The sequence below is a fragment of the Musa acuminata genome, chromosome BXJ2-9, assembly GCF_036884655.1.
Source record: "Musa acuminata AAA Group cultivar baxijiao chromosome BXJ2-9, Cavendish_Baxijiao_AAA, whole genome shotgun sequence".
Classification (NCBI taxonomy): domain Eukaryota; kingdom Viridiplantae; phylum Streptophyta; class Magnoliopsida; order Zingiberales; family Musaceae; genus Musa; species Musa acuminata.
The window spans coordinates 25,839,822-25,866,712 of NC_088346.1; the positions used below are offsets into that span (position 1 = coordinate 25,839,822).

General features: G+C 42.2%; 1 protein-coding gene across 7 annotated transcripts in view; it reads right to left on the minus strand.

Moving 5' to 3' along the window:
• The window catches only part of LOC135623326 (acyl-CoA hydrolase 2-like), an 81,473-nt gene that overhangs the window by 40,908 nt on the left and 13,674 nt on the right, over positions 1-26,891 (minus strand). For 4 of the 7 annotated variants that reach the window (XM_065126170.1, XM_065126168.1, XM_065126167.1 and 1 more), the window contains 2 exons: positions 17,047-17,134; positions 11,001-11,113 (listed from right to left, as the gene is read on the minus strand). In XM_065126170.1, the coding sequence (XP_064982242.1) occupies positions 11,001-11,113; positions 17,047-17,134 (201 nt within the window). Of the gene's footprint in view, positions 1-10,995; positions 11,114-17,046; positions 17,135-26,891 lie in introns of all 7 variants that reach the window. The other 3 variants (XM_065126173.1, XM_065126172.1, XM_065126171.1) reach the window with 1 other exon arrangement.

Here is a 26,891-nt window from a genome sequence, read left to right on the forward strand (position 1 = left end):
TAAGCTTGCAGATCGAAGAACAACAAACTTAGGAGACTTGCAATCCATTAGACTACAGCTACAGCAAAACATAAATTATGTAAATTTTGAAATTGAGCAGAGGAATGAGTCTTATAAAATGTCATTTAGCAATGAAGTTGTTGACCAACAGAGTTTAATCCAAAGAAAGATTGTATTCCTAATGATGAAAGCTAAAGATAATTATATCCATGTCCTACAATTCTTCCAAAATATCAGATATTTTGTGATCTAGAAGCACCCAATGTGGCTCTACTTCTCGAAACTAAAAGATCTATCATTTACTGTAATTTTGTGATCTAGAAGCACCCTATCCATGAACTCCCAACACAGCTATTCTATTCTGAAGGGGGCACAAAGATAAATCTTTTAATGATTATGATACATAACAAGTTTTACAATGGTAACTGTGTTAAAAAATGAATATAACACTAAACTAAAAGAATAAGATCTTATAAAACAAACAAAGAACTTGATTCAAGATTGAGATAGAACTCTATGTTCATGATGGTCAGAACTGTTGTATACTTAAGTAATCATTCATTTGTACATTCTATTAAGAATGGGAAATTCAGGGACTAAGGAGCCATTATCTCTTTTTGAACAAGAAAAGAAGCAATCAAGGCTTTAATGAATCATAGAAAGTCGGACATATCATAGTGATGGCAATGTCTTACACATCATTCAGATTTGTAAAGCAGAGGAGATTTTTTGCTAAAAAAATCTAAATAAGGATTCGGACGACACTAGCAAAGGCAAAAAAGAAAAAAGGAAGCAAAGTTAATTAACCCTTTACTTCTAATCCTGTTTAAACGATTATTCCCGCCAACACCAACCATATCTATTTTTTATTTAAAGAAATAGAAAATTAATGAAGTAAAAGGGAGTGGTCATAGCATCTCAGCTGTCTTATTTTGCAGTGTGTGTTATAGAGTAATATCAGTTATCTACAGCATAAAATATTGCATGCTCACACTGAGAAACATATGCTGTGACAAAACGGGCTAAGGAAGAATCACATGAGAACCTTGTTGAGGATAGAATAGGTACAAATACTAGATTCCCAATTTTCCCTCTTAACTTTTAGCCCCTTTCAAATGGACCATGTCTCCACCCTACCATGTTTATTCACCTCCATGGGCTCCAATAATGAAAATGGGGATTGAAAGAATGCAATAGATGAGAGGGTGACATCAGGAAGATTTACTCATCTGAAGGAGAGTGCCTTCAAATATATGGTTCACATACGAAAATATTGGTCCTAGGTGCTAAGGAAGGATGTAAACGCTAGTCCAATACTGGATTTGGCAATCAGACTGGTATGGTACCAGTAAACGTGACAGTCAATGTATCATCAGCTAAAAAGAAAGAAATATTAAGATTATCGACCTATAAGTCAATTTCGATTAGTACATACTAGTTCATCAGTATTTGAGACCTCGATGCTGTATCTAAAGAAACATGCTACAAGAACAATGACATCAATTTACTGAAGTGGGCAGCGAGGGACTAGCTAGGATTTAAAGAATGAAAGAAAGGTTGAGAGGACTAGTGCTAGGCAGAGTCTTTTTCTGTATCTTGTTAGCAGACGGAAAATTAACAAATCACAAGAACAAGAATTAATAGCTCAAGAATTTTGATTTTAATAAGCAAAGTTAACCCATGAATGGAACCATTTAATATTTAATCAAACATCAGAAAGTAAACCTGCAAATTGTATAAGACACTCCAAACTTGAGGAATATGGACCAAATTAACAAAGATATAGCAACATGCAATTCGATGGAATATAGCATATACTTTCCAGATCTAATGTAATTAAAAGGTGTATGGAAGTAACATATAAATTTAAAGTCTCATGTTAGATTGCATGGCAGTATCTTTTCAGTAGGTGGTCATTAAAGATGAGGTATAAATACTCATGGAGAAGGATCACAAATTTTGGGAGCACACCTAATTTACCTGGAAAATTAATCAAACCATAAAAAATATTTGCAAAGATGTCCCAATGCTACACTTTTGACAGGTAAATCTATGTAACAAACTTAATGCGAAGGATGAAAACTTGAGATCAGATACTGGGAAGAAGTAATCACATAAAGATGCAAGTGAAGAAAGAAAGCACTTGCAATGATACTGAAGATTGAATAAGAAGTTTCCAACAAAGGTAACTCACTTACCATTGTCTATTCAAAAGAATAAATCATCATCCAAGATGCTTAGGGTTAATGCACAAAGAAGCTAATAACCAAAGAAGCCACGATGAAGACAACAGAACAACTCAATGAGAACATCAGAACATTAGTTAATGTCAAATTTGTTAGTGTGGTTGATATCAAGGTTTGCCGTACCAGACTGTACCGCCCGGTACGGGCGGTACATACCGGTCCGACAGGCCAGCGGTACGCGGACCGCCCCGTACCGTACCGAGTACTGTAGCAGTGTACAGTGCTCGGTACACGTGAGTGTACCGCTCGGTACACCTGGGTGTACCGAGCGGTATACCGTACCGTACCGGTACCGAGCCCGGGTCGAAACGCCGGTACGGTACGGTACGGCGAACCTTGGTTGATATTATGTCTAAGAGTAGGATAGACAAGAAAATTTCTAAGAAAAATTATTTCTTTAAGCCCCTCCACATAAGTCCATCGCCTGCTCATACAAAAATCCATCTGAAATCCATCAACCTATCCATATGACAGTGTCACGGCCTTAGCTAGAATTGCCTAAGGCGTGAGGCACCCTTGCGGCCAAGACGCGAACTTAGCTTGCGTTGCCTAAGTCGCGCTTCGCCCTTGCGATATTGCTCCGCAAAGATCAGCCCACTTGTAACCTCTCGCAAGTCCCGAAGGACCTGTAAAAGAGAAAGTTGATTAGTTCGAAAGAACGAGCGACGGACAAGTCCCGACGTCTCGCGAAAAGAGGGGAAGCTTTACAAGCAATTCAGCGAGCACATTGCGTGCACAAGAGAAAAGAGGGAGAGGGGGAAAACAAGGACTTTAGAAGGTTGAACGAACAGCTGCAAGCCCACAAACAGCTGCTCACCGAGTCCCGGGCGTGACAACAAGTTCCCGTCAAGGCAACGTGCAAACTTGCGAATGAGTGTTCAACGCCCGGTACTATACCGAAGCCCCATCCAGCCCTGTGCCACCCTAGGGGTTCAAAGGGGCTGAGATTGCTGACGTTTTGGTGAGCGGAGGCAGATTCCAGAAATCATCCCGCGACACACGAAAACGGAGCTGTTTTGAGCTGTTTTGGGGCTGTTTTGCTCGGTTCGGTGAGTGATCGCTTTGTAACGCTGCAGCTTGTTCGAACTTACATTTTTACAAGCAAAATGACTCAAAACCAAGGCAAAACAGGCTGCCAAGTAATTGTACATGTAGATAAGAGCGACGAACGGTTCGTTGAACGGAGTTGTTGCGGGTGCGCGACGATCGTTCGTGACATTCTCCCTCACTTAAACTCTCGACGCCCTCAACGACGCTTGTTGGTAGTTGTTGATGATCTCTTCTTCATGTCGCAGGACGTCTTCAGGCTCCCAACTGGCTTCAGTTCGGGGAAGCTTTCGCCACTTCACCAAGTACTCTATCTGCTCAGCTCCGTTGGGTAGCTTTATCTTGCGGTCCGCCAGAATGGTTTCAACTCGCTTCTCATAGGAGGCTGTGATGGGAGGTAGCCGAGTTGAAACACTTCGGGAAGCATCTTGCGAATCCGAGTGGTAGGCTTTTAGGTTGCTGGCGTGAAGAACGTTGTGAATTTTGAACCACGCCGGCAGCTGCAACTTGTAAGAGACGTTGCCTACCCTACTGATAATTAGGAAGGGCCCTTCATACTTGCGCACCAATCCTTTGTGGACTTTGTTCCTAAAGAATTGGAGTGATGCCGGTTGGAGCTTTACCAACACCAAATCGCCAACTTTGAACTCTTACGGTCGCATTCCCAAGTCTGCCCACTTCTTCATCCTTTTTGCCGCCTTCTCCGAGTAAGCCCGCGCAATATCTGCATTTCGATGCCACTCCTTTGCGAAATGGTAGGCTGACGGACTACTCCCAGTATACCCAATGGCCATGGTGTGCGGAATCGACGGTTGTTGTCCGGTAATGATCTCGAAGGGGCTCTTATTGGATTCAGAGCTCCGCTGCAAGTTGTAGGAGAATTGAGCAATGTCCAACAGCTTCACTCAATCTCGTTAGTTGGCACTCACGTAGTGCCGAAGATATTGCTCCAAGAGCGAGTTTATCCTTTCAGTCTGGCCATCCGTCTGGGGGTGGAGGCTTGTAGAGAAGTATAACTTTGACCCCAACAATTTGAATAGCTCGGTCCAGAATCGTCCCAGGAACCGAGCGTCTCGATCACTAATGATATTGTGCGGGACTCCCCAATACTTCACCACATCCTTCATCATCAGCTTGGCCGCCTCCTCTGCTGAACAGTGTAGGAGAGCAGCAATGAAAGTTGCATACTTTGAAAACCGATCGACCACCACGAGTATCGATCCGAGTCTCCCTACAAGTGGCAAGCTTGATATGAAGTCCAAGGAACTGCTCTCCCACGGCCTTTCTGGTACGAGCAACGGCTCCAAAAGCCCCACCGGCTTCCGTTGCTCCACCTTGTCTTGTTGGCAAGTAAGGCATATTCGAACATATTCCTCCACATCAGTCCCCATCTTCGGCCAGTAGAAGGCTCTCTCCACGAGAGCCAACGTTCTGTGAATGCTTGGGTGTCTAGCCCAAAGGGAATCATGACACTCTTTTAAGAGTTCACGCCTCAAATTGTCTACTCGGGGAACATAAACCCTATTCCCTTTTGTGTAAACGAGTCCCTCCTGAACCCAAAATCGTCGTGCCTTGCCTTTTTTGATGAGCTGCATCAGGATAACTGCCTGGGGGTCACTATACAGTCCATCCCTGATCCTGGAAAGGAAGTTGGAGTGCAACTGGCTTGCTTGGCCTCCGCCCTCCAATTGTGCGGCATTCACACGCTCCACTTTCCGACTCAATGCATCGGCCACGACATTTGCCTTCCCAGGCTTATACTCCATTGCCATATCAAATTCAGCCAGGAAGTCCTGCCAACGCGCCTGCTTCGGGGAGAGCTTCTTCTGAGATTGGAAATAGCTCAGAGCGATGTTGTCCGTCCTCAGCACAAATCGCGATCCGAGAAGATAGTGTCGCCAAACTCGTAGACAGTGGATCACCGTTGTCATCTCCTTCTCATGCACTGGATATCGCCGCTCGGTCTCGTTGAGTTTACGGCTCTCGTAAGCCACCGGATGACCCTCCTACATGAGTACTCCCCCAATAGCGAAGTATGAAGCATTTGTATGGACTTCAAAAGGCTCCCCATAGTCTGGTAATTTGAGCACTGGTTCTTCCATAACAGCAGCCTTCAAATCTTGGAATGCTATTTCACATTTGTCAGACCACTTCCAAGGCTGCTCCTTCAACAATTCCGTCAGTGGGGTTGCACGCTTCGAATATCCTGCTATGAAGCGTCGATAATAGTTCGTCATTCCGCAACCGCTTGCACCTTCAACTTATCCATTCGAATGGAGCCATCACCGATTCGATGTCCCAAGAATAAGATCTCAGTTTGAGCAAAGTAGCATTTCTCCGTTTTCACGAACAAAGTGTTCTCCCTGAGAACCTTGAAAATTGTCCGAATGTGTTTGACGTGCTCCTCGAGCGTTTGACTGTAGACGACGATATCGTCCAAGTAGACGACCACAAACTTATCCAAATACTCCTTGAATAGCTAGTTCATGAGAGTGCAGAACGTGGCCGGAGCGTTGGTTAAGCCGAAAGGCATCACCAAGAACTCAAACGCTCCATACCTGGTCACACAGGTAGTCTTCGCTTCGTCGCCTTCAGCAATGCGCACCTGCCAATACCCCGACCGAAGGTCGAGTTTTGAGAAATACTTGGCTTTGCCCAATTGGTCGAACAAGTCCGCAATGAGCGGGATGGGATACTTGTTCTTCACTATCACTTTGTTGAGGGCTCGGTAGTTGACGCATAATCGGAGGCTCCCATCTTGTTTCTTCTAGAAGAGAACTGGAGCTCCGAAAGGTGCTTTAGAGCTGCGGATGAGACCACCGCTTAGTAGTTCACCTAACTGCTTCCTGAGTTCTGCCAACTCTGGCGGGGGCATGCGGTAGGGTGGTCTCGCTGGAGGCTTCACTCCTGGCTCCAGCTCGATGTTGTGATCCACGCCCCTGCGTGGTGGAAGAGTCTTCGGCAACTCGGGTGGCATAACGTCATTGAACTCTTTCAGGACGTCCGCCACCACAGTAGGTTCTTGAATGGCCTTCTTGTCAAGTGGCTCTAGCTTCATCGCAGCCACGAAGGTTAATTCACCTTTTCGCACCCCTTTCTTTAGTTGCAACGCCGATATATGTTGCGGTTCCTTGGTTCCTCTCCAAGAAACAAGAACCACGTAGGGATCGTCGCCTCCCATCACACATAGGGGGTTCAAGAACGGCATTGGCACCAACTTCGCCGCGTGCATAAACTATATTCCAAGAATCACTTGGAAGTCATCCAATGGCACTGCCATCATGTTGGTGTTCCCGCTCCATGTCCCGATTTTGATGGGGACTCCCTTCGCCAACCCGGAGATTCGCCTGGCCTCCGAGTTCACCGCCTTCATTCGACTTGGGCTCTTCTCCAAGATCAACCTAAGTCGCTTTGCTTCTCGATCGGCTATAAAGTTGTAGGTAGCGCCCGTGTCCACCATTGCACGAGTTGTTTGGCCATTGAGCTTGATGTCGACATACATTAGCTCGCCACTTCCTCTGGCCCCTCCATAACCATGAGGCTCGGGTGCCCTCAAGTTTTGTGGTGGTGCAACGCGGGTGTTGCTTCCTCCCGCATTTAGTGCTCTTATGAGCATGGCCACCTTTGAAGTGAGTTCCGCCACAACATCCTGTAAGTGTTGCACAGAGTCTTTGGTGTCATTAGACAGTCAATCGACTAGGGCCTCGACCTTGTCGATCCTGGACTCCGCTTCCTCTTGCGAGCTCTCCACCCCAACAAGCCTTTGTTGGCCATGGTAGAGTTCCTCCACGCTCGCTTCAAGAACATCCAGGCGGGTTTCCGTCGTTGTGAGTCTCTTCTTGTGACTCTTTTTCCCAGTTGGCGCTCCAGATTGCGCCTCCTCCGCTCGCGGAGAGTAGCCAGCTGCCGCGCTCCTCTTGAGCGGCTCCAATAGCATGAGAGCGAGTGTGCACATGCAGCCCACCTACAGCTGCTTGGGGCAAGGGTCTGGCTTGCCCCGTCTTGCTGGATTCGCCACGATGCTTTGCTATGGCGAAGTTACGAAGTTCCTTCGCTGCTCGCTCGAAGTGCTTGCCCGCTCTGATACCAAAATGTCACGGCCTTAGTTGGAATTGCCTAAGGCGTGAGGCACCCTTGCGGCCAAAACGCGAACTTAGCTTGCGTTACCTAAGTCGCGCTTCGCCCTTGCGATATTGCTTCGCAAAGATCAGCCCACTTGTAACCTCTCGCAGGTCTCGAAGGACCTGTAAAAGAGAAAGTTGATTAGTTCGAAAGAACGAGCGACGGACAAGTCCCGACGTCTCACGAAAAGAGGGGAAGCTTTACAAGCAATTCAGCGAGCACCTTGCGTGCACAAGAGAAAAGAGGGAGAGGGGGAAAACAAGGGCTTTAGAAGGTTAAACGAACAGCTGCAAGCCCACAAACAGCTGCTCACCGAGTCCCGGGCGCGACAACAAGTTCCCGTCAAGGCAACGTGCGAAATTGCGAATGAGTGTTCAACGCCCGGTACTATACCGAAGCCCCATCCAGCCCTGTGCCACCCGGGGGGTTCAAAGGGACTGAGATGGCTAACGTTTTGGTGAGCAGAGGCAGATTCCAGAAATCAGCCCGCGGCACACGAAAACGGAGTTGTTTTGAGGTTCTTTTGCTCGGTTCGGTGAGCGGTCGCTTTGTAACGCTGCAGCTTGTTCGAACTTACATTTTTACAAGCAAAATGACTCAAAACCAAGGCAAAACAGGCTGTCATGTAACTGTACATGTAGATGAGAGCGACGAACGGTTTGTTGAACGGAGTTGTTGCGGGTGCGCGGCGACCGTTCGTGACAATAGTGCAATGAACAATAATAATCTCAAGTCTCAAACTATCATCTTTCAAGATGTTTAGTTCCAAGGCACCAAGCTCCAAGTCAAATCATCAAGTTTCTAAACAACTAGTCCCAAGGCACTCAATGTTGCTTTGTAACTTGTGGTCCATCAGTATGTTTTGTAACAATAAGCAATTTTAGGGTTAGATTAATATTTTTATTATTTAGGATGACAAAAGGGCTTAAGAAACGATGGAATTGAGAAAGCAATATTACCCTAAGTCATAAATTATGTTAGATTTATAAAGGGTAACATGGGGAAAAAAGAAATTAGGGTTTTATACTTAAGGAGAACCACCTCCCCCTATTTTTTTTTCTTTTCAACTTGGGCATGTGGAGTCATCATTGTTGGTGACAACAGCTCATCCATGTCAAGATATCAATGAAGGGATCCGACAAGATTTCTTTAATTTTGATTTAACAAGTAGTGTCGTTTTTCTTCCTTCTTTTGGTAAACCTTAAAATCTAAACCCTAGTTAATCCTCTCTGATAAACATCTCATGCTGCACTTAGTTTTTAGCTTTATTTCATAAATATTAGTGCCTTCTACTTTAGACGGTTATTTTTCTCATCTTAGTGCCTTCCACAAGATGGGGTTCAATTCTTTTGGGTTTAGTATGTACCTAACTATCTAGTTAATATATTTTCTGAAAAGAATATGAAAAGCATATGATATATGATATATGTATACGACAAAGGGAGAAAAATAAAAGAAAATGGATCAACACATATAGGTACAAGTAATGTGATGAATTTGAGTTATTCCCAATGATTGAAATTTCATATCATACCGATGTTTCGAGATTCGCTCAGTACGATACGGTATTGTATATCAAGCGATATATTTCGGTATACCGCTCGATATATATATATATATATATATATATATATAAGTGAAAAAAAAATCTGCGACGACGCCTCTCTTCTCCCCATGCGGGATGACGTCGCCAAGGCAACGTCACAGAAAAACGAGGCCTATTTATATATTTATATATGTGTGTATATATATATGTGTGTGTGTATATATACATATATATGTGTGTATATATACATATACATATATATATATACATACACATACATATATATATATGTGTATATATGTATATGTATATATATGTATATGTATATATGTATATATATACATATATGCATATATACATATACATATATACATATACATATATACACATACATATATATATATATATATATATATATACATATATATATTTATATATTTATATATATAAGTAAAAAAAAAAAACCTGCAACGTCGCCTCTCTTCTCCCCACACGAGGCGACGTCGCCTCTTCTCGTGGTGCGGATGAGAGGTCATCCACAAACGAGGAGGGAGAGCGGCGCAGGTACTCTTCTTCTCCTTTTTCTTTCTTCTCCTTCTCCCTCTTCTTTCTTCTCCCTCGGTCACCCCTTTTCTTTCTTCTTCCTCGGTCACCGCCGATTTAAAATGATAATGGGGCGAAAATAGCTCAATCGACAATACCGCCCGGTAGTGGGCAGTCCGTGTACCGATCTACTGGCGGACCACTACGTACCGCCCGATACGGACAGTATTATTTGAAATTGAAGACCTTGGTTGTTCCTTATCCTTTTACTTATTGATTTGACTATGTAAAATGCATATGTTATTTTTTTTTTAATATGATATGAACAGTTATAATATGTTTAAATTTTTGCTTACCCACCTATGAGCAAGACGTGAGTAATTATTTATTTGTTGTAAATACTCATCCCACTCTTGTTGATTTTTTTCCGACGAAGATATCTCTATACTTGTGATATAAGTGCAAAACATGAACTATTGATAATCATGAAGTGCCAGCGATCGAACCAAATGAATGGGTCCAGGACCTCTATTAGAAAGCAAATATAGTGGCAATAAACTGTTAGAGCCCATTTGACATTAGCAGACGTAATACTTGCTTTTTATTTAAACTGGAACTCTTATTTATATGTCTTGAAACTCATGAACAATATTAGTTTAGGTTGTTATCAGCTATAATTATGGACTTTTACCTGTTGTTGTGTCATATGATAGGTTGATATAACATACTACATGTGGACACCTTAAATGTCATCAGTTTGTGCTACTTGGGGTGATGAATCTAGATGCAAGTTAGCCCAATCCATAGACATTTGGTTGGATCAGTCTAGTCCCTGGTTTCAAGGTGTGACATTTTATAACTTTTAGCCACTAAATAGGGTTGGTGAGAGTTAAGTAATTGATTAAGGTAGGTGGTAGTTATCTATAAAAGGAGAGGGGAGGAGAATTTGAGGGATAATCCTATATTAGTCGATGAATCCTTGTATTTGAGATCTTAGCTCTTAGTTATCCTAAGAAAAGAAGAGGACTTATCTTTCTCATCTCATATTGTCTCTTAACCTCTTCTCTCTTCTTGTTCCACATCAGCATATGTCCCTCAAGTTATATTTAATAGAATATTATAGGTAGGTGCTTGTCCTGAACAGATTATACTCCTAGAGACCCTAAGGTAGGTGCTTGTCCTCATTGATTAGTTACTTAAACATTATAATTAAGGCAATATAGCTATATCTTCCAGTAATTTAGATAGATGAAAATAGCTGTAGACGATAAGCTTAAAATTTGGTAAAATATGAACAAGGGGTGGCTTCTTACAAATTAAACTAATAATGTAGAGTTCTAAAGTATAAACTAAAAAGAAACTGTAACAGGAAAGAAACACTTCAAGTTTAAGGGTAGTTGCCTACCATCTACAAGTTGGAACTATAAAAGGTCAGCAAAAAGTGCAGCAAGATAGTCTGATTATGCAGATCAGTTCAAAAAAATGTTTTACCTTACCTGGAAAGAAGCAAACAAAGTGAATATGGCATATCCATTTTGTTTGGCATCAACTCTTCTGGTGGCAAAACTGTTCCCATCACATACACGATGAACCAGATATATAATAGGCGCTATAGCAGCAATATGTGTAATTAATTAGCAATAAATCATTTCATTTGCACTTGTTGCAGCAAAGGAATTTGATAAATAAAATAAAAAACATAATTATAGCAAAAACTAGATTAAAGAAACAATTTCAGAAAATTCTGCAGTAACAAGAAATACAAAAAGTAGCATTAAAGCTGCAAACTAAGTCTACATGGTGTATCAAGGTCCAAATGAATGCCACATGCATGGTTTTAAGTTTTAACTATTAAATACTAGTATTGGCACCCATAGAGGATCCAGCTGGGACTGTTATGCACCAATCGGATGGTTGGCATAGAAGCACAAAAGAAAAAAAAAAAAAGAATTCCATTTTGAAACTCTGCCCTGCACTTTAGTATACTGGCATACTGTCCACAGCATGGACAGGTACATATTGAGTGTTATTTGTGTTGTGGATGAAAATAAACAAAAGGAGATTCTCTGCATAGATTTAATCCTTAATTTTTCATACTATTATTGTTTTCATTAAATAGAGTTCTGTAGGTAGAGAGACAACTCTCATCAATTTGAGCAATAATCAACAAGTGTTTCAAATGGTCAAGTTGCAGTACAAGTCGAACATATGAAATTTTGTTTGTTAATCTCTTGTATAATAAAACTATCATGCCACTACACTTCAGAGACATGTCAAGGTAATTTAAATAAATGAGTACATGTTGGAGTGGTGTGTTAAAAACCCAAAGATGTTGTGTGATATGTTATTATATACTGACAGTTTAATCCTCTGCAGTCTGGCTCCTGTTGGCTAATCAGTGCTGTATATGGTAAACATTTTCTGTGTATATGATTTCTATCTATGCTTTATTCCAATGCTCCAACCTATTTCATTCATCATAAACAAGAAAAATACATAATCTTGCTTGATAGCATTTATTAACTGGCTTCTTTAGTTTTACATCTGTGACATAAATAGAGTTTATGGAAGGGCTGACCCGTGGAATGATGGGTGCGAGGGCCACCATCAACTCAATGCAGAACGAGGAGCGGAACAACTTGGGTGTAACTTGGCAAAGTACCCAAGCTGCATAAAGGGAGTCGACATAGAAGATGAAACATGGAGCGGAGACACAGAGCTTTCCTTGGACAAAGGTCAAGGACATGAACTCTTGCAGAGGCAAGAGCAGGATCATGTTGTTCCATGGGTCCTTCATTCTGATGCAGCGGACTCATCTTACATGGTGCCGAAGACGAATGGAGCTTCTGGGCACATACACCTTATCTCGGAGAAGCATTTGATGAAGGAACTAAGGCGACTCAACTTGCGAAGGCGAAGTTAGGTTCAAAAGGCCTTGGCACGGGGCAAAAGGACGCGGAGGCGAGTACTCTTGAAGAATATGCCACAGTGTTGTCATTCAAGTCGCCATGAAGGAAGCGGTGCGCAGTGGAGAATGTGCTAGTAGGGGCAAAGGCCCAGGATCCAAACAATGGTGCACTATTTTCAGCGAAGTCGGTGGACTTCGGAAGCTACTAGGCGACGGACTGTCCTAGAGCGGTACTTCATCTAGATGTGACCCAAGAGCGGGTGGATGAAGGTCGATTGCCAAAGGAGCGAACAAAATCGAAGGTGGAAGAGACCCTACGATGTATTGGCAGAGGCCACACATGGAGGGATCACAATTCGAATTCATCCCATAAGGATCAGAATACAATGGAGATGTCACCAAGAGGCGACATGGTGCAGCGGATCGTGGTGGAACAGTTCGTGGCAATGCGATACACATGACTAGTCCTGTGAGAGACTAGATCATGCGGAGGTATAATCGGGAGCTACTGGGAGCTCCACTTCAGTGAACAACACGGCGGCAAGAAGGAATATAAATTCAAGGAGTGAAGGCCATGGTACCGCAGAGGCGAGTCTTCCGTGCGTGCATCGAATTTTGCATCGGATGAAAGCCTTGGTTATCAGCATATGGGGGTTGTGTACTACCGAGGGAAAAGTTTAAATGCAAGTACTAGTAAGTCCCATGAGAGGGACTTGATCATGCAGAGGTATGATCAAAACAGTTTGAGAGTTGGATTGCTCCAGAGCCTATATTCGCTTAAGGGAGCCCGATAAGTCAGAGGACAAGGTCGAGTAAGCGAACGTTGCTACCAAGGAAGCTAAGGAGAACAGAATCGGTGCAAACCCTATACATGACGGCAGAGGCCATGCATGGGAGTTGCAGTCTGTCTTTCTATCGACCAAGGGGAACTACTTGGAGAACACAAAGGTGTTGAAGCAAGGGGTCGAAAGGGGCGAGGAAGCGACAAGTCCAGAGGGACTTAGCTACCCAAAACAAAGCATCGGTTAGAATGGAGGTGGACTCGAAGGAGTGCCACAAAGGCAGATCTACCGATCGTGAAGAAAAGGGATGCAGATGCGAGGTGACGGATAGTAGGGCCATAGGCATAGCAGCGCCATGGTATCGTAGAGGAGAGACTCCGTGAAGTCATCGATCCCTTGCTATCATGGAGGGAGAGCGCTTGGTCATGAAAGGGACCGAGGAGGTGGAGCATGCAGAGGCAAACTCCAAGTACTGAGACAAGGCTGAAGGGTAGAGGCCAAGGAACTTCGTAAGACCGATGTCAACGAGCTTCTCATCAAGATAGCCGAAAGTGAAGGACTTTGGGTCATGCAAGAATGCATGACCAAGGAACGAAGCAGGCAGTACGCAGTGCTGTACCTTTGCTACTCAGTGGAGTAGACAACAGGGTTGATGGAGAAGACGGTACAATCCCAGAGGCGACCAAAACTATTAGAGACTTACTCTAAGTTAGGGTGAAAACTTCCTGCATTTCAGAAGTTCGATGGCATTGAGAAGGTGAATCACAGTAGCTAACTCAATACAAGGAGTGCAAACACTTCGAGTGCTTCAGAAGTGTGAGCAAAGAGCAAGCGAAGGTCAGTAACCAGCTCGATGTATGGAGTACAACCCTTGAGGAGGCGGGTGAAGTCAAGTAACCCTTGCCTTCTCAACTCTTAAGAGAATGGGCAAAACCGAGTACCCCAATTCTCTTATCTATCCAACAGAGGAGCTCGGCACAGGTTCAAAGACCCTTCGAAGATAATGGAAGACAATAGTTGTCAAATTCTCACCAATGGTGATCAGTGCTACTGAGAGTAGATTATCCCCTTCGTTTCCCAACAAAATGCCAATCGAAAGCGGAAGTGATACGAATCTACTTGGAAGTGACAACTAAGTGAAAGAAAAGTCGATGGACAAATTTTGTGGAGGAAGGACCCAAAACTTCAAAAGTTTGCGAGGCAATGCTCGTTAAAGCTCCAACAAGCATCCACCCAGTACAAGCAGCATGAGGCATTTGAGAGACTGGCGCATAGTAAGGATGGTTTTTTCCTTCATCTGAAGAATCCGTAGGAACCAACAAAGATCAACACAACTCAGCTAACCCCACACTAGAGTCAGAGTCATTAGTGAGTTGAAGCAGCATAGCGGATCGAAAGTTTGACTACTCAACAACAGCAACGGAGAGCAGTTGGGAGCCAAGAGGCGCATTGCAGCTGGAGCAGAAGATTGAAGACTCAACAAAGGTGAGGAGTTGTAGTGTCAGCAAAGGCTTCGACGAGGACGTCGAAGGAATAAGTGGGGGAGAATGTCACGAACAAAGTTCTAAACAGGATGTTTAATGTAATACTTATGTATGTCCGTGTCTTTTGGTTTGTTTATGCTTTGCACAGTATATTGAGGGACGGTCGAAGGCTTAACAACCCCATTTTAGTTGGGTTTGGTGGCCTTCTTAGGCTTATAAATAAAGGTTATGTCATGTAGACACTTGTGAGAGATATTCGGTCTGTAGTGGACCATTTTGACCCTTTGTTGTGCAACCGTTCTGAGCTTGTAAAGTCCATTTGTAATTTGCATTGACTATGAAGTGTTTTCGGAGATGTTTGCTTGTGGATCCCGAGTGAGGCGCTTTCTCTAACCCGTTTTCTCTTTTGTAGGTCCTAAGGGACCATTGGAGGTTTCGGGGAGGCTGACCTTTGCGGACGGACATACAAGGGTGCCGCACGACTTAGGCAAAATCAACTAAATCCGTGACAGTTCATCGGAAGTTCTGCCGGAACCAACCGAGAAGTCCAGGAGCTTGCCAAAGAAGCTTATCGAAACTCGCCATGAAGATCGTCGTAAAGCCCAAGAGCTTGCTGGGAGTCCGCCGGAACATTACCGAGAGTTCGTCGGATGTTCGCCGGAAGTACGTCGGAAGCTCTCCGGAAGAGCAATTGACGCACCGGAACAAGAAGCGCTGTAATTATGTCTTAGTTATCGTAGTTAGAGCGTAAATTAAGTTAGGATTGGGAGGTAATCCCACTAACTTAATTAGGGCCAACTAGGCCCTTAATAGGGCTGAATTAGGTCGAATTGAGCAGCCAATTCAGCCCTTGAAAACATGGTCGGCGGTGGCACCGCTTGGAAAGCAGTGCACCAGGTTTTATGGGTGGTGGTACCGCCGGCAGTGAATGCTGCTAGCGGTGGTACCGCCCAGTGTCAGATCAGCGGTAGTAGTACCACTCAGTAATGGCGGTGGTACCTCCAGTAACCCGGAATCCGGGGATGCGACACTTTTTGGCTCAAATTTTGAAGCCATTGGGACCTATAAAAACCTCACCCTTTTCTACATGAAAGGGCATGAAAGTATTGGCTTAATCTTGAATTCTTGAGTCTTAAAAGTGTTGTAAAAGTTAGAAAGAGTTCTCCTTCATCTCTTAGCCTTGTAACCATCCAAGAAAGATGAGTGAGACTTATAAGGGTTGTCTCCTAAACCTGGCAAAAGAAGAAAGAGGTATAAAAGGCGGTTGGCCTTCGCCTATTGAAGGAAGGCCTTTAATGGACACCGGTGACCTCGTCGGAGGAGGAATCCGAAAGTGGATGTAGGTCACATTGACCGAACCACTCTAAATTCTCGTTTGCTTTTCATTTGTGTTATTTACATTACTGCAAATCTCCTTAATCATCTCTTGTACTTTTACGAAAGCTTTCAAGTTTAACTTCTCTCCGAAACGGATTGAATCGAAACCATTTTTGTCGAAATCAGTTTTAATCGAAACGAACATTTTTCTGAAATCGGGAAAGTTTTCTGTTGCACTAATTCACCACCCCTCTTAGTGCCGCTCTTGATCCTAACACACCATACTGGTCACCCAAAGAGAACCAAGAAGATGGAGAAGCAGAAGGGATGGTATAGAAAGAGGAAGGAGGAAGAAGAATAGGCGGTGGAGGAAGTAGCGGGAAGAGGAAGGAGAAAGGAAGAAGAGGAGGCCACAAGGAAGAGGAGGAAAAGAAAGGTGTAGTAGGAGGCAATGGAGGAAGAGGAGGAAGGAGAGGAGGTGGTAGAGGAAAAGGAGGAAAGAGGAAGAGGAAGAGGAGTTGAAGAAGAGGACGAGGTGTACTTGTCAACAACACACGTCAATCGACGGGCAACGATGGGAGAGTGGGAGACTACACAAGGTGAAATGAGCAAAAGGGCTCATGTTTGAGCAAAGAGGGCTCATGAATACGAGCCCCAAAGTATGTTTATTAATATTTTTAGTGGTTCAGATAGGACCGCCTGAAACGGGGACAATCCAACATCCGCAAACCGATTCACGCCCAGACCAGTGTGTACAGCCCGTTCCACACAAGCACAGGCAAACAATCAAACAATGGATAAAATAATGTTGTTTTTTTGTACTCTCTTTGACATTATATCATCTTTTTTCTCTTATTGACTTATTCCCCTTTTGTATTCTTTCATTATCTTAACAACACCAGTTTGGATAGACTTCAATTCTTTGCAATACATAAACATGCCATAAACATAAAAGCAATAGAAAAACATGCAAAAAATTACAACAACCAATCATGTATCGTACTGATTTAACAAAAACATCAGTAAATGACATGGAAAGTATTAAACATACAATTATTCTCTCCAGCTAGAATAAACATAGCATGTAAACTATGCACCAATTTAAGGCAATCCACAGTCTTAGATGCTGCTGCTAGTGCCTGCAATAATGAAAAAAACATGTCTATAAGATGTAAAGGAACATCAACCACTATATATTCGTCTATAATTTAACACCAAATAGGTAATGATGAACTATTATGTGCAATACCTTCAAAACAAAATAGTTTGCAGTTGACTACAAGAAAATAGATATTTGCATGAAACTAGATCTTTTGACTTTACATTGTCAAAAACCCTAACAATTTGGTATTTGACAATTGAAAGATCTAGCAGTTCCAGGAATTGCTCTTGGAGAACGAGCAGTAATGCTTAATGAATAATTAAGGTTTAAATTCTGCCAGAATAGCAAATGAAGTATTAGCTAGCTTAATTAATAAAGATCTTGACTAATTACAGCAAAATCTTGGGATCAAATCCAGCCTTCAATATTCAGTTTGAAACAACAGAAAAAAAAAATATATCCATGAGCTTTTGGAAATATAATCAGTGATCATGCATCCTTCTTACATGATAATCTGTATAGCACGAATTAAAATATCAGAATAAACTTCCATAAATATTACTCATCCGCAGAGATATCTGCAAAAATCTAAACAAAGTGATCATCGTCATGGAAATACTACTGCATAAACTTGCTCCTCTTTCCAACCATGTGTATGTATTATTAACTAAGATATGCAATACCGTATCATACCGGTGTTTCGAGGTTGGCTAGGTACGATACGGTACCGTATACCGAGCGGTACACCAGGGCGTACTGAGCGGTACACCTAATTTAGGTGTCAAACCCTCCGAAAATACCTAAAAATTAAAAAAAAAAAAAGTTAGGATAGGATTTTTAAGTTAGAAATAAATATAGTAATAGCATAAGTTTAGCAAAATCAATATAAATTAGGTAAGAATAGTATCACATATCTTTTTGAAGAATATCTTGTGCAAGGTTCGTATTTCAGTCCATTACGGATTGTCCTTATATAAACATATCTCTTGATTAAAAAGTTCTTCCTCTTAATCTTCCCAAATTACCCTCGATTCAATTCACAAATCGTTGTTTTGTAGAGTTTAGAAAAGCACAAATATGAGAAAAAAAGAGTTTGAGATAGTTTAGGAGAGTATGAGAATGTAATGGAGTGAAATAGGAGAGAAGAAGGGTTTAAATACTATGAGAAAGGATTCAACGGTCAATTTAACCGTTGCAGACTGTATCACTATTACCGACCAGTTTTAAATATTTCTTACTCTTACTGTAGCACTGTAGCACTGCTATAGTGTAGCACTGTAACATTGTAGTACGTTCCGTCCGGTAACGGGCGGTCTGCATACCGGTATACCGTAGGACCAGTACGTACCGCCCGTATCGGGCGGTACCATTCGAAATTGCATACCATGCTATTAACAATGCCAACTTGATGGTGATGCATAAAATAATCTTCAGACGCAATAATGGACGTTCCAGTGCTATATTTCGTCAAGAAACCTATATGTATATCAAGAAATATCCATGTCACTAATTAGATAGAGTATAAGTAGTAAATTTCTAGTCTCCTTAGCGAGGTTAACACCTTGCGGAGAGGTAGTAATTATCAAATATTGAGGCATAAGGCCATAATAATAATGGTCAAATTATGTTACCACCTAGGAGAGGAGAGATCTAATATAACTAGTAGGTCACTAGTAACCCTGGTGAAGCTATCGCCTATACAAGAGTGGTAACTAGAGATTAAAAACGAATCGAGTGGTTAGACCGAATAAGCAAATGGTCTGGTTCATTTATTGGATCGGTTATGTTAAAAACTTAAATAAACCAGTTGACCTGGTCGGTATTTAGATAATTCGAACTAATTTTATGATATGGCTTACCCTTAACTTAAATTTTTCTTATTATTTGTTTTAGAAGTTATTTAACATCTCCCCATGTTAAGCTATCATCTTCAAATACAAGCTCGTCTTCGATATCTTATAAGTTTGCACTCATTTCTCCCACCAACCACTCATTTGAATCATCAATGTCTTGTAATGAGATTGGATCAATTCTATTTCGCAAATCATAACGAGCCTTCAAAGCTTGATAATACTTTGTATAAATAAGATCGTGTAATCGTTGATGCTCCAATTGATTTCTTCTCTTTGAGTGAATATATCATGCATATAATTTAAAAATATATTAATACATCTATATAAAATAAATAAATTAAATATTTTGTAATCCTTACATGCTCAAAGGCACTCTAGTTTCGCTCACAACCCACAATACTACATGTGAAACTAAATATTTTGATAGCAAATTATTGTAAGTTCGATGTGAAATTTCCAAATAGGCTTTACCATTCAGTTGTAAAATTTATTTTATTATTAGTAATAACATAATAACATACTATAGATGAAATTAATTATATCAAATTATTAATACATAGGGATGTAGTTGTCTTGGATCGAATTGCCATTGGAATTCCAAAAAGGTCATCGACATTCTTATAAAAAGATAATTCATGAATAATCTTATCTTGTACTTCAAGGCTTGGAACAATCTTGCAATGCACTGAAATAACCGATTCAGAACTTCTCCATCAAACCCAACGGATGTGATCTTATAAAAGAATTCTGGATTCAAATAATATCATGTTGCATGTAAACGACGATGAAGCTGACAATTCCATCTTTCGTCAATGATTACAAATTTTTTTTTTATTTCCATTAAATAACTTTTGAATCGTCTCCTTTGCTCTATCCATAGCCTTATAAATATATCTCATTGTAGACTTATTTTCATTATCCGCCAACCGAAGAACTCGAACAAGAGGGTCCATTACCTTTTATATATAAACTACAAGATTCCAAAAAGACGACATTAAGATGATATCACTAGCCCCCTTGCCTTTTGATTATTTTGCCAATTTGTTTATTACCCATTTCTCCGAGGTAAATATATTTCTTAGGTTACGTTTTTTACGATGCATGCTCTATAATGTTAAGAAGGAAGTAGCAAATTGGGTGACATCATACCTCACCAATTCCTTGTTGTTGTGAATCCTCTCATCATATTCAAAGCCCCAGAATAATTATAAAGAAATCCAACAACAAAGATTTCTTTTTCTAAAGTTTTCTTGATTTTAGAAATATTTTCAATATTCTCCAATATTAAATCAATACAATGTACCATACATTGAGTCCAATATAAGTGTTTTCTTTTTGTTTCAAATAATTGACCTAAGACAAAGGATAACAAAAATGATATGGCCTTCAAGAAAAATTGGCCAACTCTCCATTTAGTAAAACTGTAGAGAGAACCACTGAGTTGCTAGAACTCATATATACTGATGTATACCAACTCAGCTCATATGTGGTTATTCATGCTTCATTGCATTTACTGATGATTTCTCTAGGTATGGACATGTGTAATTAATGAAGTACAAGTCCGTAGCCTTCGAGAAATTCAGGGAACACAAGAATGAGGTAAAAAACCAGACTGAAAATAGTATCAAAACTCTTCGATCAAATCGAATAGGAAAGTACTTGAGTCCAGAGTTCACCTAATTCCTCAAAGACCATGGGATTCTATCTTAATGGACCCTTCCTTATACACCTCAGCTCAATGGTGTATCGGAAAGGAGGAACCGCACACTATTGGACATGGTGCAATCTATGATGAGTTTCACCAAACTACTCATCTCTTTCTAGGGATACGCCCAAGAATGAGATATGGATATGACCTACTGAACAAACAAAGTCTGCAGCTTACCCGTCTCTTTCCATAATGAGTCCGCAGCTTACCTTCCAAACAGAGTTTCATCTAAAGCGATAATATCTACATCATATGAGATATAGAAAGGGAAGAAGTCCGATCTTAATATTGTTAAAATTTGGGGCTGCCCTACCCACGTTTAGAGACACAATCCTAACAAGTTAGAATGAAGGACGAAACGATACAATTCGTAGGATATCCCAAGGAGAATTGTGGGTATTATTTCTATCATCCCAAGGACCAAAAGGTCTTTGTTGCTAAGAGGGCAGTGTACCTTAAGAAGGAACACATTCTTGGTGGAAATAGTGGGAGCATGATAGAGTTGAGCGAGATTGGAGAACCTAGCTCAAGCATCATTCCTAAGGACGAGTTTATTTAGTTACCTAACACACAAGTTCCGACTTTGCGTAGATCCGAAAAAGTATCTAACCCTCCTGAGAGATACGTAGGACATATCAAGGTAATGACATTGAGGATATCGATCCTCAAACCTACAAGGAGGATATTACGAGCATAGATTCTAGGAAGTGAAAAAAGACCATGAATTCCAAAATGAATTCCATGTTCTCCAACAAAGTTTAGAACTTAGTTGGTACATCTGAGAGTATTGTACCCATTGGTTGCAAATGAATCTACAAGAAGAAGATTGGAGTAGATAAAAGGATAGAGACCAATAAGGCAAGGCTAGTAGCTAAAGAGTATCGTTAGAGGCAATATGTTAACTATAACGAAACCTTTTCACCTATGGCCATACTGAAATCCATTCGAATTATGTTGGTCATTGCAACAAACTATGACTATGAGCTCTAACAGATGGATGTGAAAATCGCGTTCCTTAATAGCAACCTCGAGAAGGTGTATATGAAAAGCGCTATGTGCTAAAAGGCGCCAAGGTCCAAAAATGCCCGAGGCGCTAGGCGCTCGCCCGAGCGAAGCGAGGCGCTAAAATATAAAAATATATAATATAATTAATTAATATAATTATTTAAAATTTTAAATTAAAATATGCTATTAAATTAAAAAAATCTATTAACAGTATTGAAAATTAATAATTTTAAATAAACCTAACAATATTAAAAGTATACAGTATACTGTATACTGTTAATAGAAAGAGAAGAAGGAAGTGTAAGGGGTGCTGAGCCTACTGACTGAGAAAAGAGGAAGCGGTAGCAGCAGCGGCAGCGGAGTGTAAGGAGGCAGCAACGACAACGGCAGCGGCGAGCAACGGGAGCGGGAGTAGGAGCGGCGAGCAACGGGAGGCGCGAGCGGCGACAGCGGCAGCGTTTGCGAGCAGCGACAGCACCGACAGCGGCAGTGTTTCCGAGCAGCGACAGCGGCGAGCAGCGGAGCAGGAGCAGGAGCGGGAGTAGGAGCAGCGAGCAGCGGGAGGCGCGAGCAGCAACAGCGGCAGCGTTTGCGAGCAGCGACAGCGGCGAGCAGCGGGAGCGGGAGCAAGAGCGGTTAGCAGCGGGAGGCGCGAGCGGCGATAGAGGCAGCGTTTGTGAGCAACGACAGCGACGAGCAGCGGCAGTGGGAGCAGGAGCGGCGAGCAGCGGGAGGTGCGAGCGACGATAGAGGCAGCGTTTGCGAGCAGCGATAGCGGCGAGCAGCAAGATCGAGATCAGGATCGGGATCGGGAGCGTCAGCGACAGCGGCGAGGGTTAGGGTTGGGTTCTCACTTATATCGATTTTAGTTGGTTCGATTGAACCAACTAACCATCAAAGACCGAACCAGGACCGAACCAGACCTAAAATCCTGGTTCAGTCGCCTTGGTTAACCCAGGCGCTCGCCCGAAGCGCCTAGCGCCTGGGCTCGGGCGAGCGCCCAAGCAGCGCCTGTTTGAAGAACGCCGCCTGGGAGATTAACGAGGCGCTCGGGCCTCGCCTCGCCCGAGCGCCTAGGCGAGCGCCCGAGCGCCTTTTTAAATCACTGTATGCAAATTGCTTAAGTCCATTTATGGACTAAAACAAGCTTCCCGAAGTTAAAACATAAGATATGATGAGGCAATCAGATCTTATGACTTCGTTAAGAACGAAGATGAGCCTTATGTGTACAAAAAAGTGGGAGCGCTATCACCTTCTTGGTGCTATATGTGGATGACATCCTAATCATTGGGAATGATATAGGAATGCTTTCCACGGTTAAGGCTTAGTTATCTAGACACTTCTCCATAAAGAACTTAGGCGTAGCATCTTACATTTTGGGGATTCAAATCTATAGAGATAGATCTAAAAGGATACTTGGCTTGTCTCGGTCCAGGTATATAGACACCATTGTCAAAAGTTTTGACATAGAAAATTCCAAGAGAGGTCTTATACCAATGAAACTTGGAATATCACTTTTTAGGAGTATGTCCCTAAAGATTCCTATAGAAAGGGCAGATATAGATAGGATACCTTATGCCTCTGCGATAGGATCTATCATATATGATATGCTATGTACCAGGCCTGATATAGTTCATGCTTTAAGTGTTACGAGCATATATCAAGCAAATCCAGGTTTGGAACACTTAAAGGCAGTAAAGTGAATCCTTAAGTACTTGAGAAGGACTAAGGATATTTTATTAGTATATGGAGGAGGTAGCCTCAAGGTTGAGGGCTACACGGGCTCAAGTTTCCAGTCTAATGTTGATAATAGCAAGTCGAACTCAGGGTATGTGTTCACCCTGAATGGAGGAGCAGTAAGCTGGAAGAGTTCAAAGTAAGACATTGCTATGGTAGAAGCAGTAAAGGAGGGAGTCTGGATGAAGAAGTTCATTGCAGATCTAGGAGTCGTGCTGAGCAACGAGGAGCCAATTCTCTAATATTGTAACAATAATGAGGCGATTGCTCAAGCAAAGGAACTCAAATCTCATCAAAAGTCTAAGCACGTTCTGAGGAGGTTTCACTTGATCAAAGAGATCGTAGCTCGTGGTGATGTAGTAGTGGAAAGAATTTCATCCAAAGATAACATTGTAGATCCACTAACAAAGTCGTTATCTCAGATTATTTTCGAGCATCATTGGGACCTGATTGGGATCAAGCATGTGGGTGATTGGCTTTAGGTCAAATGAGAGATTGTTAGTTACAAGTGCCTTGCAAGCCAATCTCGTGAGTAATGGCACATGTGATACACTGCACAATCTTTTTTTGTTAATATTTATTATGGCATTTTCTCACTTTATATCGGATGATGAATATATTATGATGTCCTTAGATCTATGCAATGGGAATTAGATCATAATGAAATCATGATAATGAGATCAATTCACCTTTAAACACAGATTCTAAATATTCCAAGTCATAGGTTGCTCAAGAAGGACATCGAGGTAATCGGACAAACCGATGTACTATATACTCGTCTATATGATGAAGGCAACTAGTCTCATAACTACTTGTGTGGCGACAGTAGGGATATAGTGAGGTGCTAATTGGAGAATGAGTTCACAAAATGATCCGCTTACGAAATGCTGATTATTTAATGATACCTTATCGTCAAACAGCAATTTCGTAGTCCCAATTGTGTATCTAGTCTTTAAACTTGAGATACCAAGGATGCCTTGTTTGAGTACTTCATTCTTTGATACCAGACTTATAAGACTAGAAGTTCCGGATCTAGTACAAACGATCATTGAGAATGGCAACCAACCTTACGAAGACAATTGGGTGTCAATAGGCAGCCAACCTTACGAAGGCAATTGGGTGTCAATAGACAGCCAACCTATTAGAGCAACTTTCCTCTTCGCATCCTTCCCTCTAGAAGTTTCAGAGACCATCATCCTCTTGGACTACTCTGCCTTGCTGAACAAACTATGCATTGTTCCGTCCACATGAACACACTTGCTAGATTGTGGCTCTTCAGTAATATGTACCCCTCAAGGGCTAGCAACATGCTGAACTCACTACACACTTCAGCCTCCTACGGATGTATCCTTCCCATGCCGAAGGGAAAGTTTCGATGCTTTATGGCGTTGAGTTTCGATCGCCGTAGGATGGCCACGAACAATTCATTGTCCGCATACAAGCCCTTGCATAAGTACCAAATTTTTCAAGCTAGCAATTTCCCTCACCTCTGTGAGCTTTACATAACTCTTTCAATCGCTGAGCAATCCATCCCATCTTGCACGATCTCATTCTTTGCCAAGCGCCCTGCTTGCCTTGAACACCGTCCAGTTTGATTGCCAATGTCAAGCCGTAGCTTGAACTCAGCCATCCCAACCTTTATGCGCTACATATTCTTCCCAACTTGCTCGTCCTCATAGTGCCTCTTGTGCGAAGGGTCGGCCATTCCTCTGAATGTCAATCTCGGATGCCCACTCCTTTAAACGACTCCTTCTCTATATCTCAACACTCGTTTCCCCAAACGATCACGCATGCTAGCTACTCTCAATGTAACCCCGCTAGATCCCCACGTTTGCATACCAAGTGTTTATAAGTGTGTCTGTGTCCCGCTCTGATACCATCTGTCACGGACTTAGCTGATTTTGACAAAGGGTCCAAGGTGGTCCACCGCGGCCAAAGTCCCTACAAGTGCCCACATGACGCTGTTGTGGAACAACGCAACGAACCAGCCCTAAACACTACCCCAATTGCTCATCCAACCGAGTAGCTCTTGGTTGTTGTATTAGCTGACACTCCGTACCACTCTACGAAGCTAGAAAACCCCCAAAATGGCTACTTGGATGCCCCGTTTCTATGCAGTTTTGCCTCTACGTGATGACTGCATACAACTTGCATTTACAAGCCTGACATGGTCTCAATGTAACCCCGCTAGATCCCTACGTTTGCATACCAAGTGTTTATAAGTGTGTTTGTGTCCCGCTCTGATACCATCTGTCACGGACTTAGCTGATTTTGACAAAAGGTCCAAGGTGGTCCACCGCGGCCAAAGTCCCTACAAGTGCCCACATGACGCTGTTGTGGAACAACGCAACGAAACAGCCCTAGACACTACCCCAAAGGCTCATCCAACCGGGTAGCTCTTGGTTGTTGTATTAGCTGACACTCCGTACCACTCTACGAAGTTAGAAAACCCCTAAAATGGCTACTTGGATGCCCCGTTTCTATGCAGTTTTGCCTCTACGTGATGACTGCATACAACTTGCATTTACAAGCCTGACATGGCCAACAAAGCTAATCAAAATAGGACTATCAAGCCTACTGCACGCCTTCTACATATTGTACAAAGGATGAACAAAACCGAAAGACATGGACATACATGAGCATTACATCAAACGCCCCATTAACAGCTTTGTCCGTGACAACACGGTATGCCAATGCATACCGATGTTTTGACGAGGAAGAAAAGGAGGTTGAAGAGGAAGGGTCGATGGAGGAATAAACGAGGAAGGAGAAAGGAAGAAAGAAGAAGAAAGAAAATGAGAAGTACAGCGATACTTGGGAAGCAACGACAACATCGAAGAGAAGATACTTAGGAAGCGATGGCAGCATCACAACGGTAAAGAGGCAGTGCCGCTACAACATTACAATGGTGAAGAGGCAGTCCCACTACAGCGCATAGCGCCGAAGAGCTAGCACCGCTACAACGGTGAAAAGGTAGCGCCACTACAGCATCGCGATGACAAAGTGACGAAGAGGCATCGTTGTTGCAGCATCGCAACAACTAACCGATGAAGAGGGAGCATTGTAGCTTCATATGCAAGAAAAGCCCTAATCTTGTTTTTTTATTTTTTAATGCTAAAATGGATTGGGGCCCACCACTTTTAAATTTTTTATTATTTTAATATGGATCATCCGAAAAAGGAGAGTCTGTGTATTGGTCCATGCTCGGACCAGTATGCATCATCCGTATCGTACCAATTTGTGTTGTACAACAATCCTCGGATCATGGAATCATAACTTACTGCATTCTTTGTTTAGGGGCATTTCTGCCAGTGTTATTTCTTCGTTTAATCTATCGCCTAATCCTTATGAGGACAAATGGGTTTGGAAGTTTAATGATAAAGGGCAACCAACCACCAGAAGTGCTAATATGTATCTTGCCCAACAACATGCACCAACGCCTATTTCTGATATTAAATGATCTGATTTGTCGAAATATAATTGTATTCCTT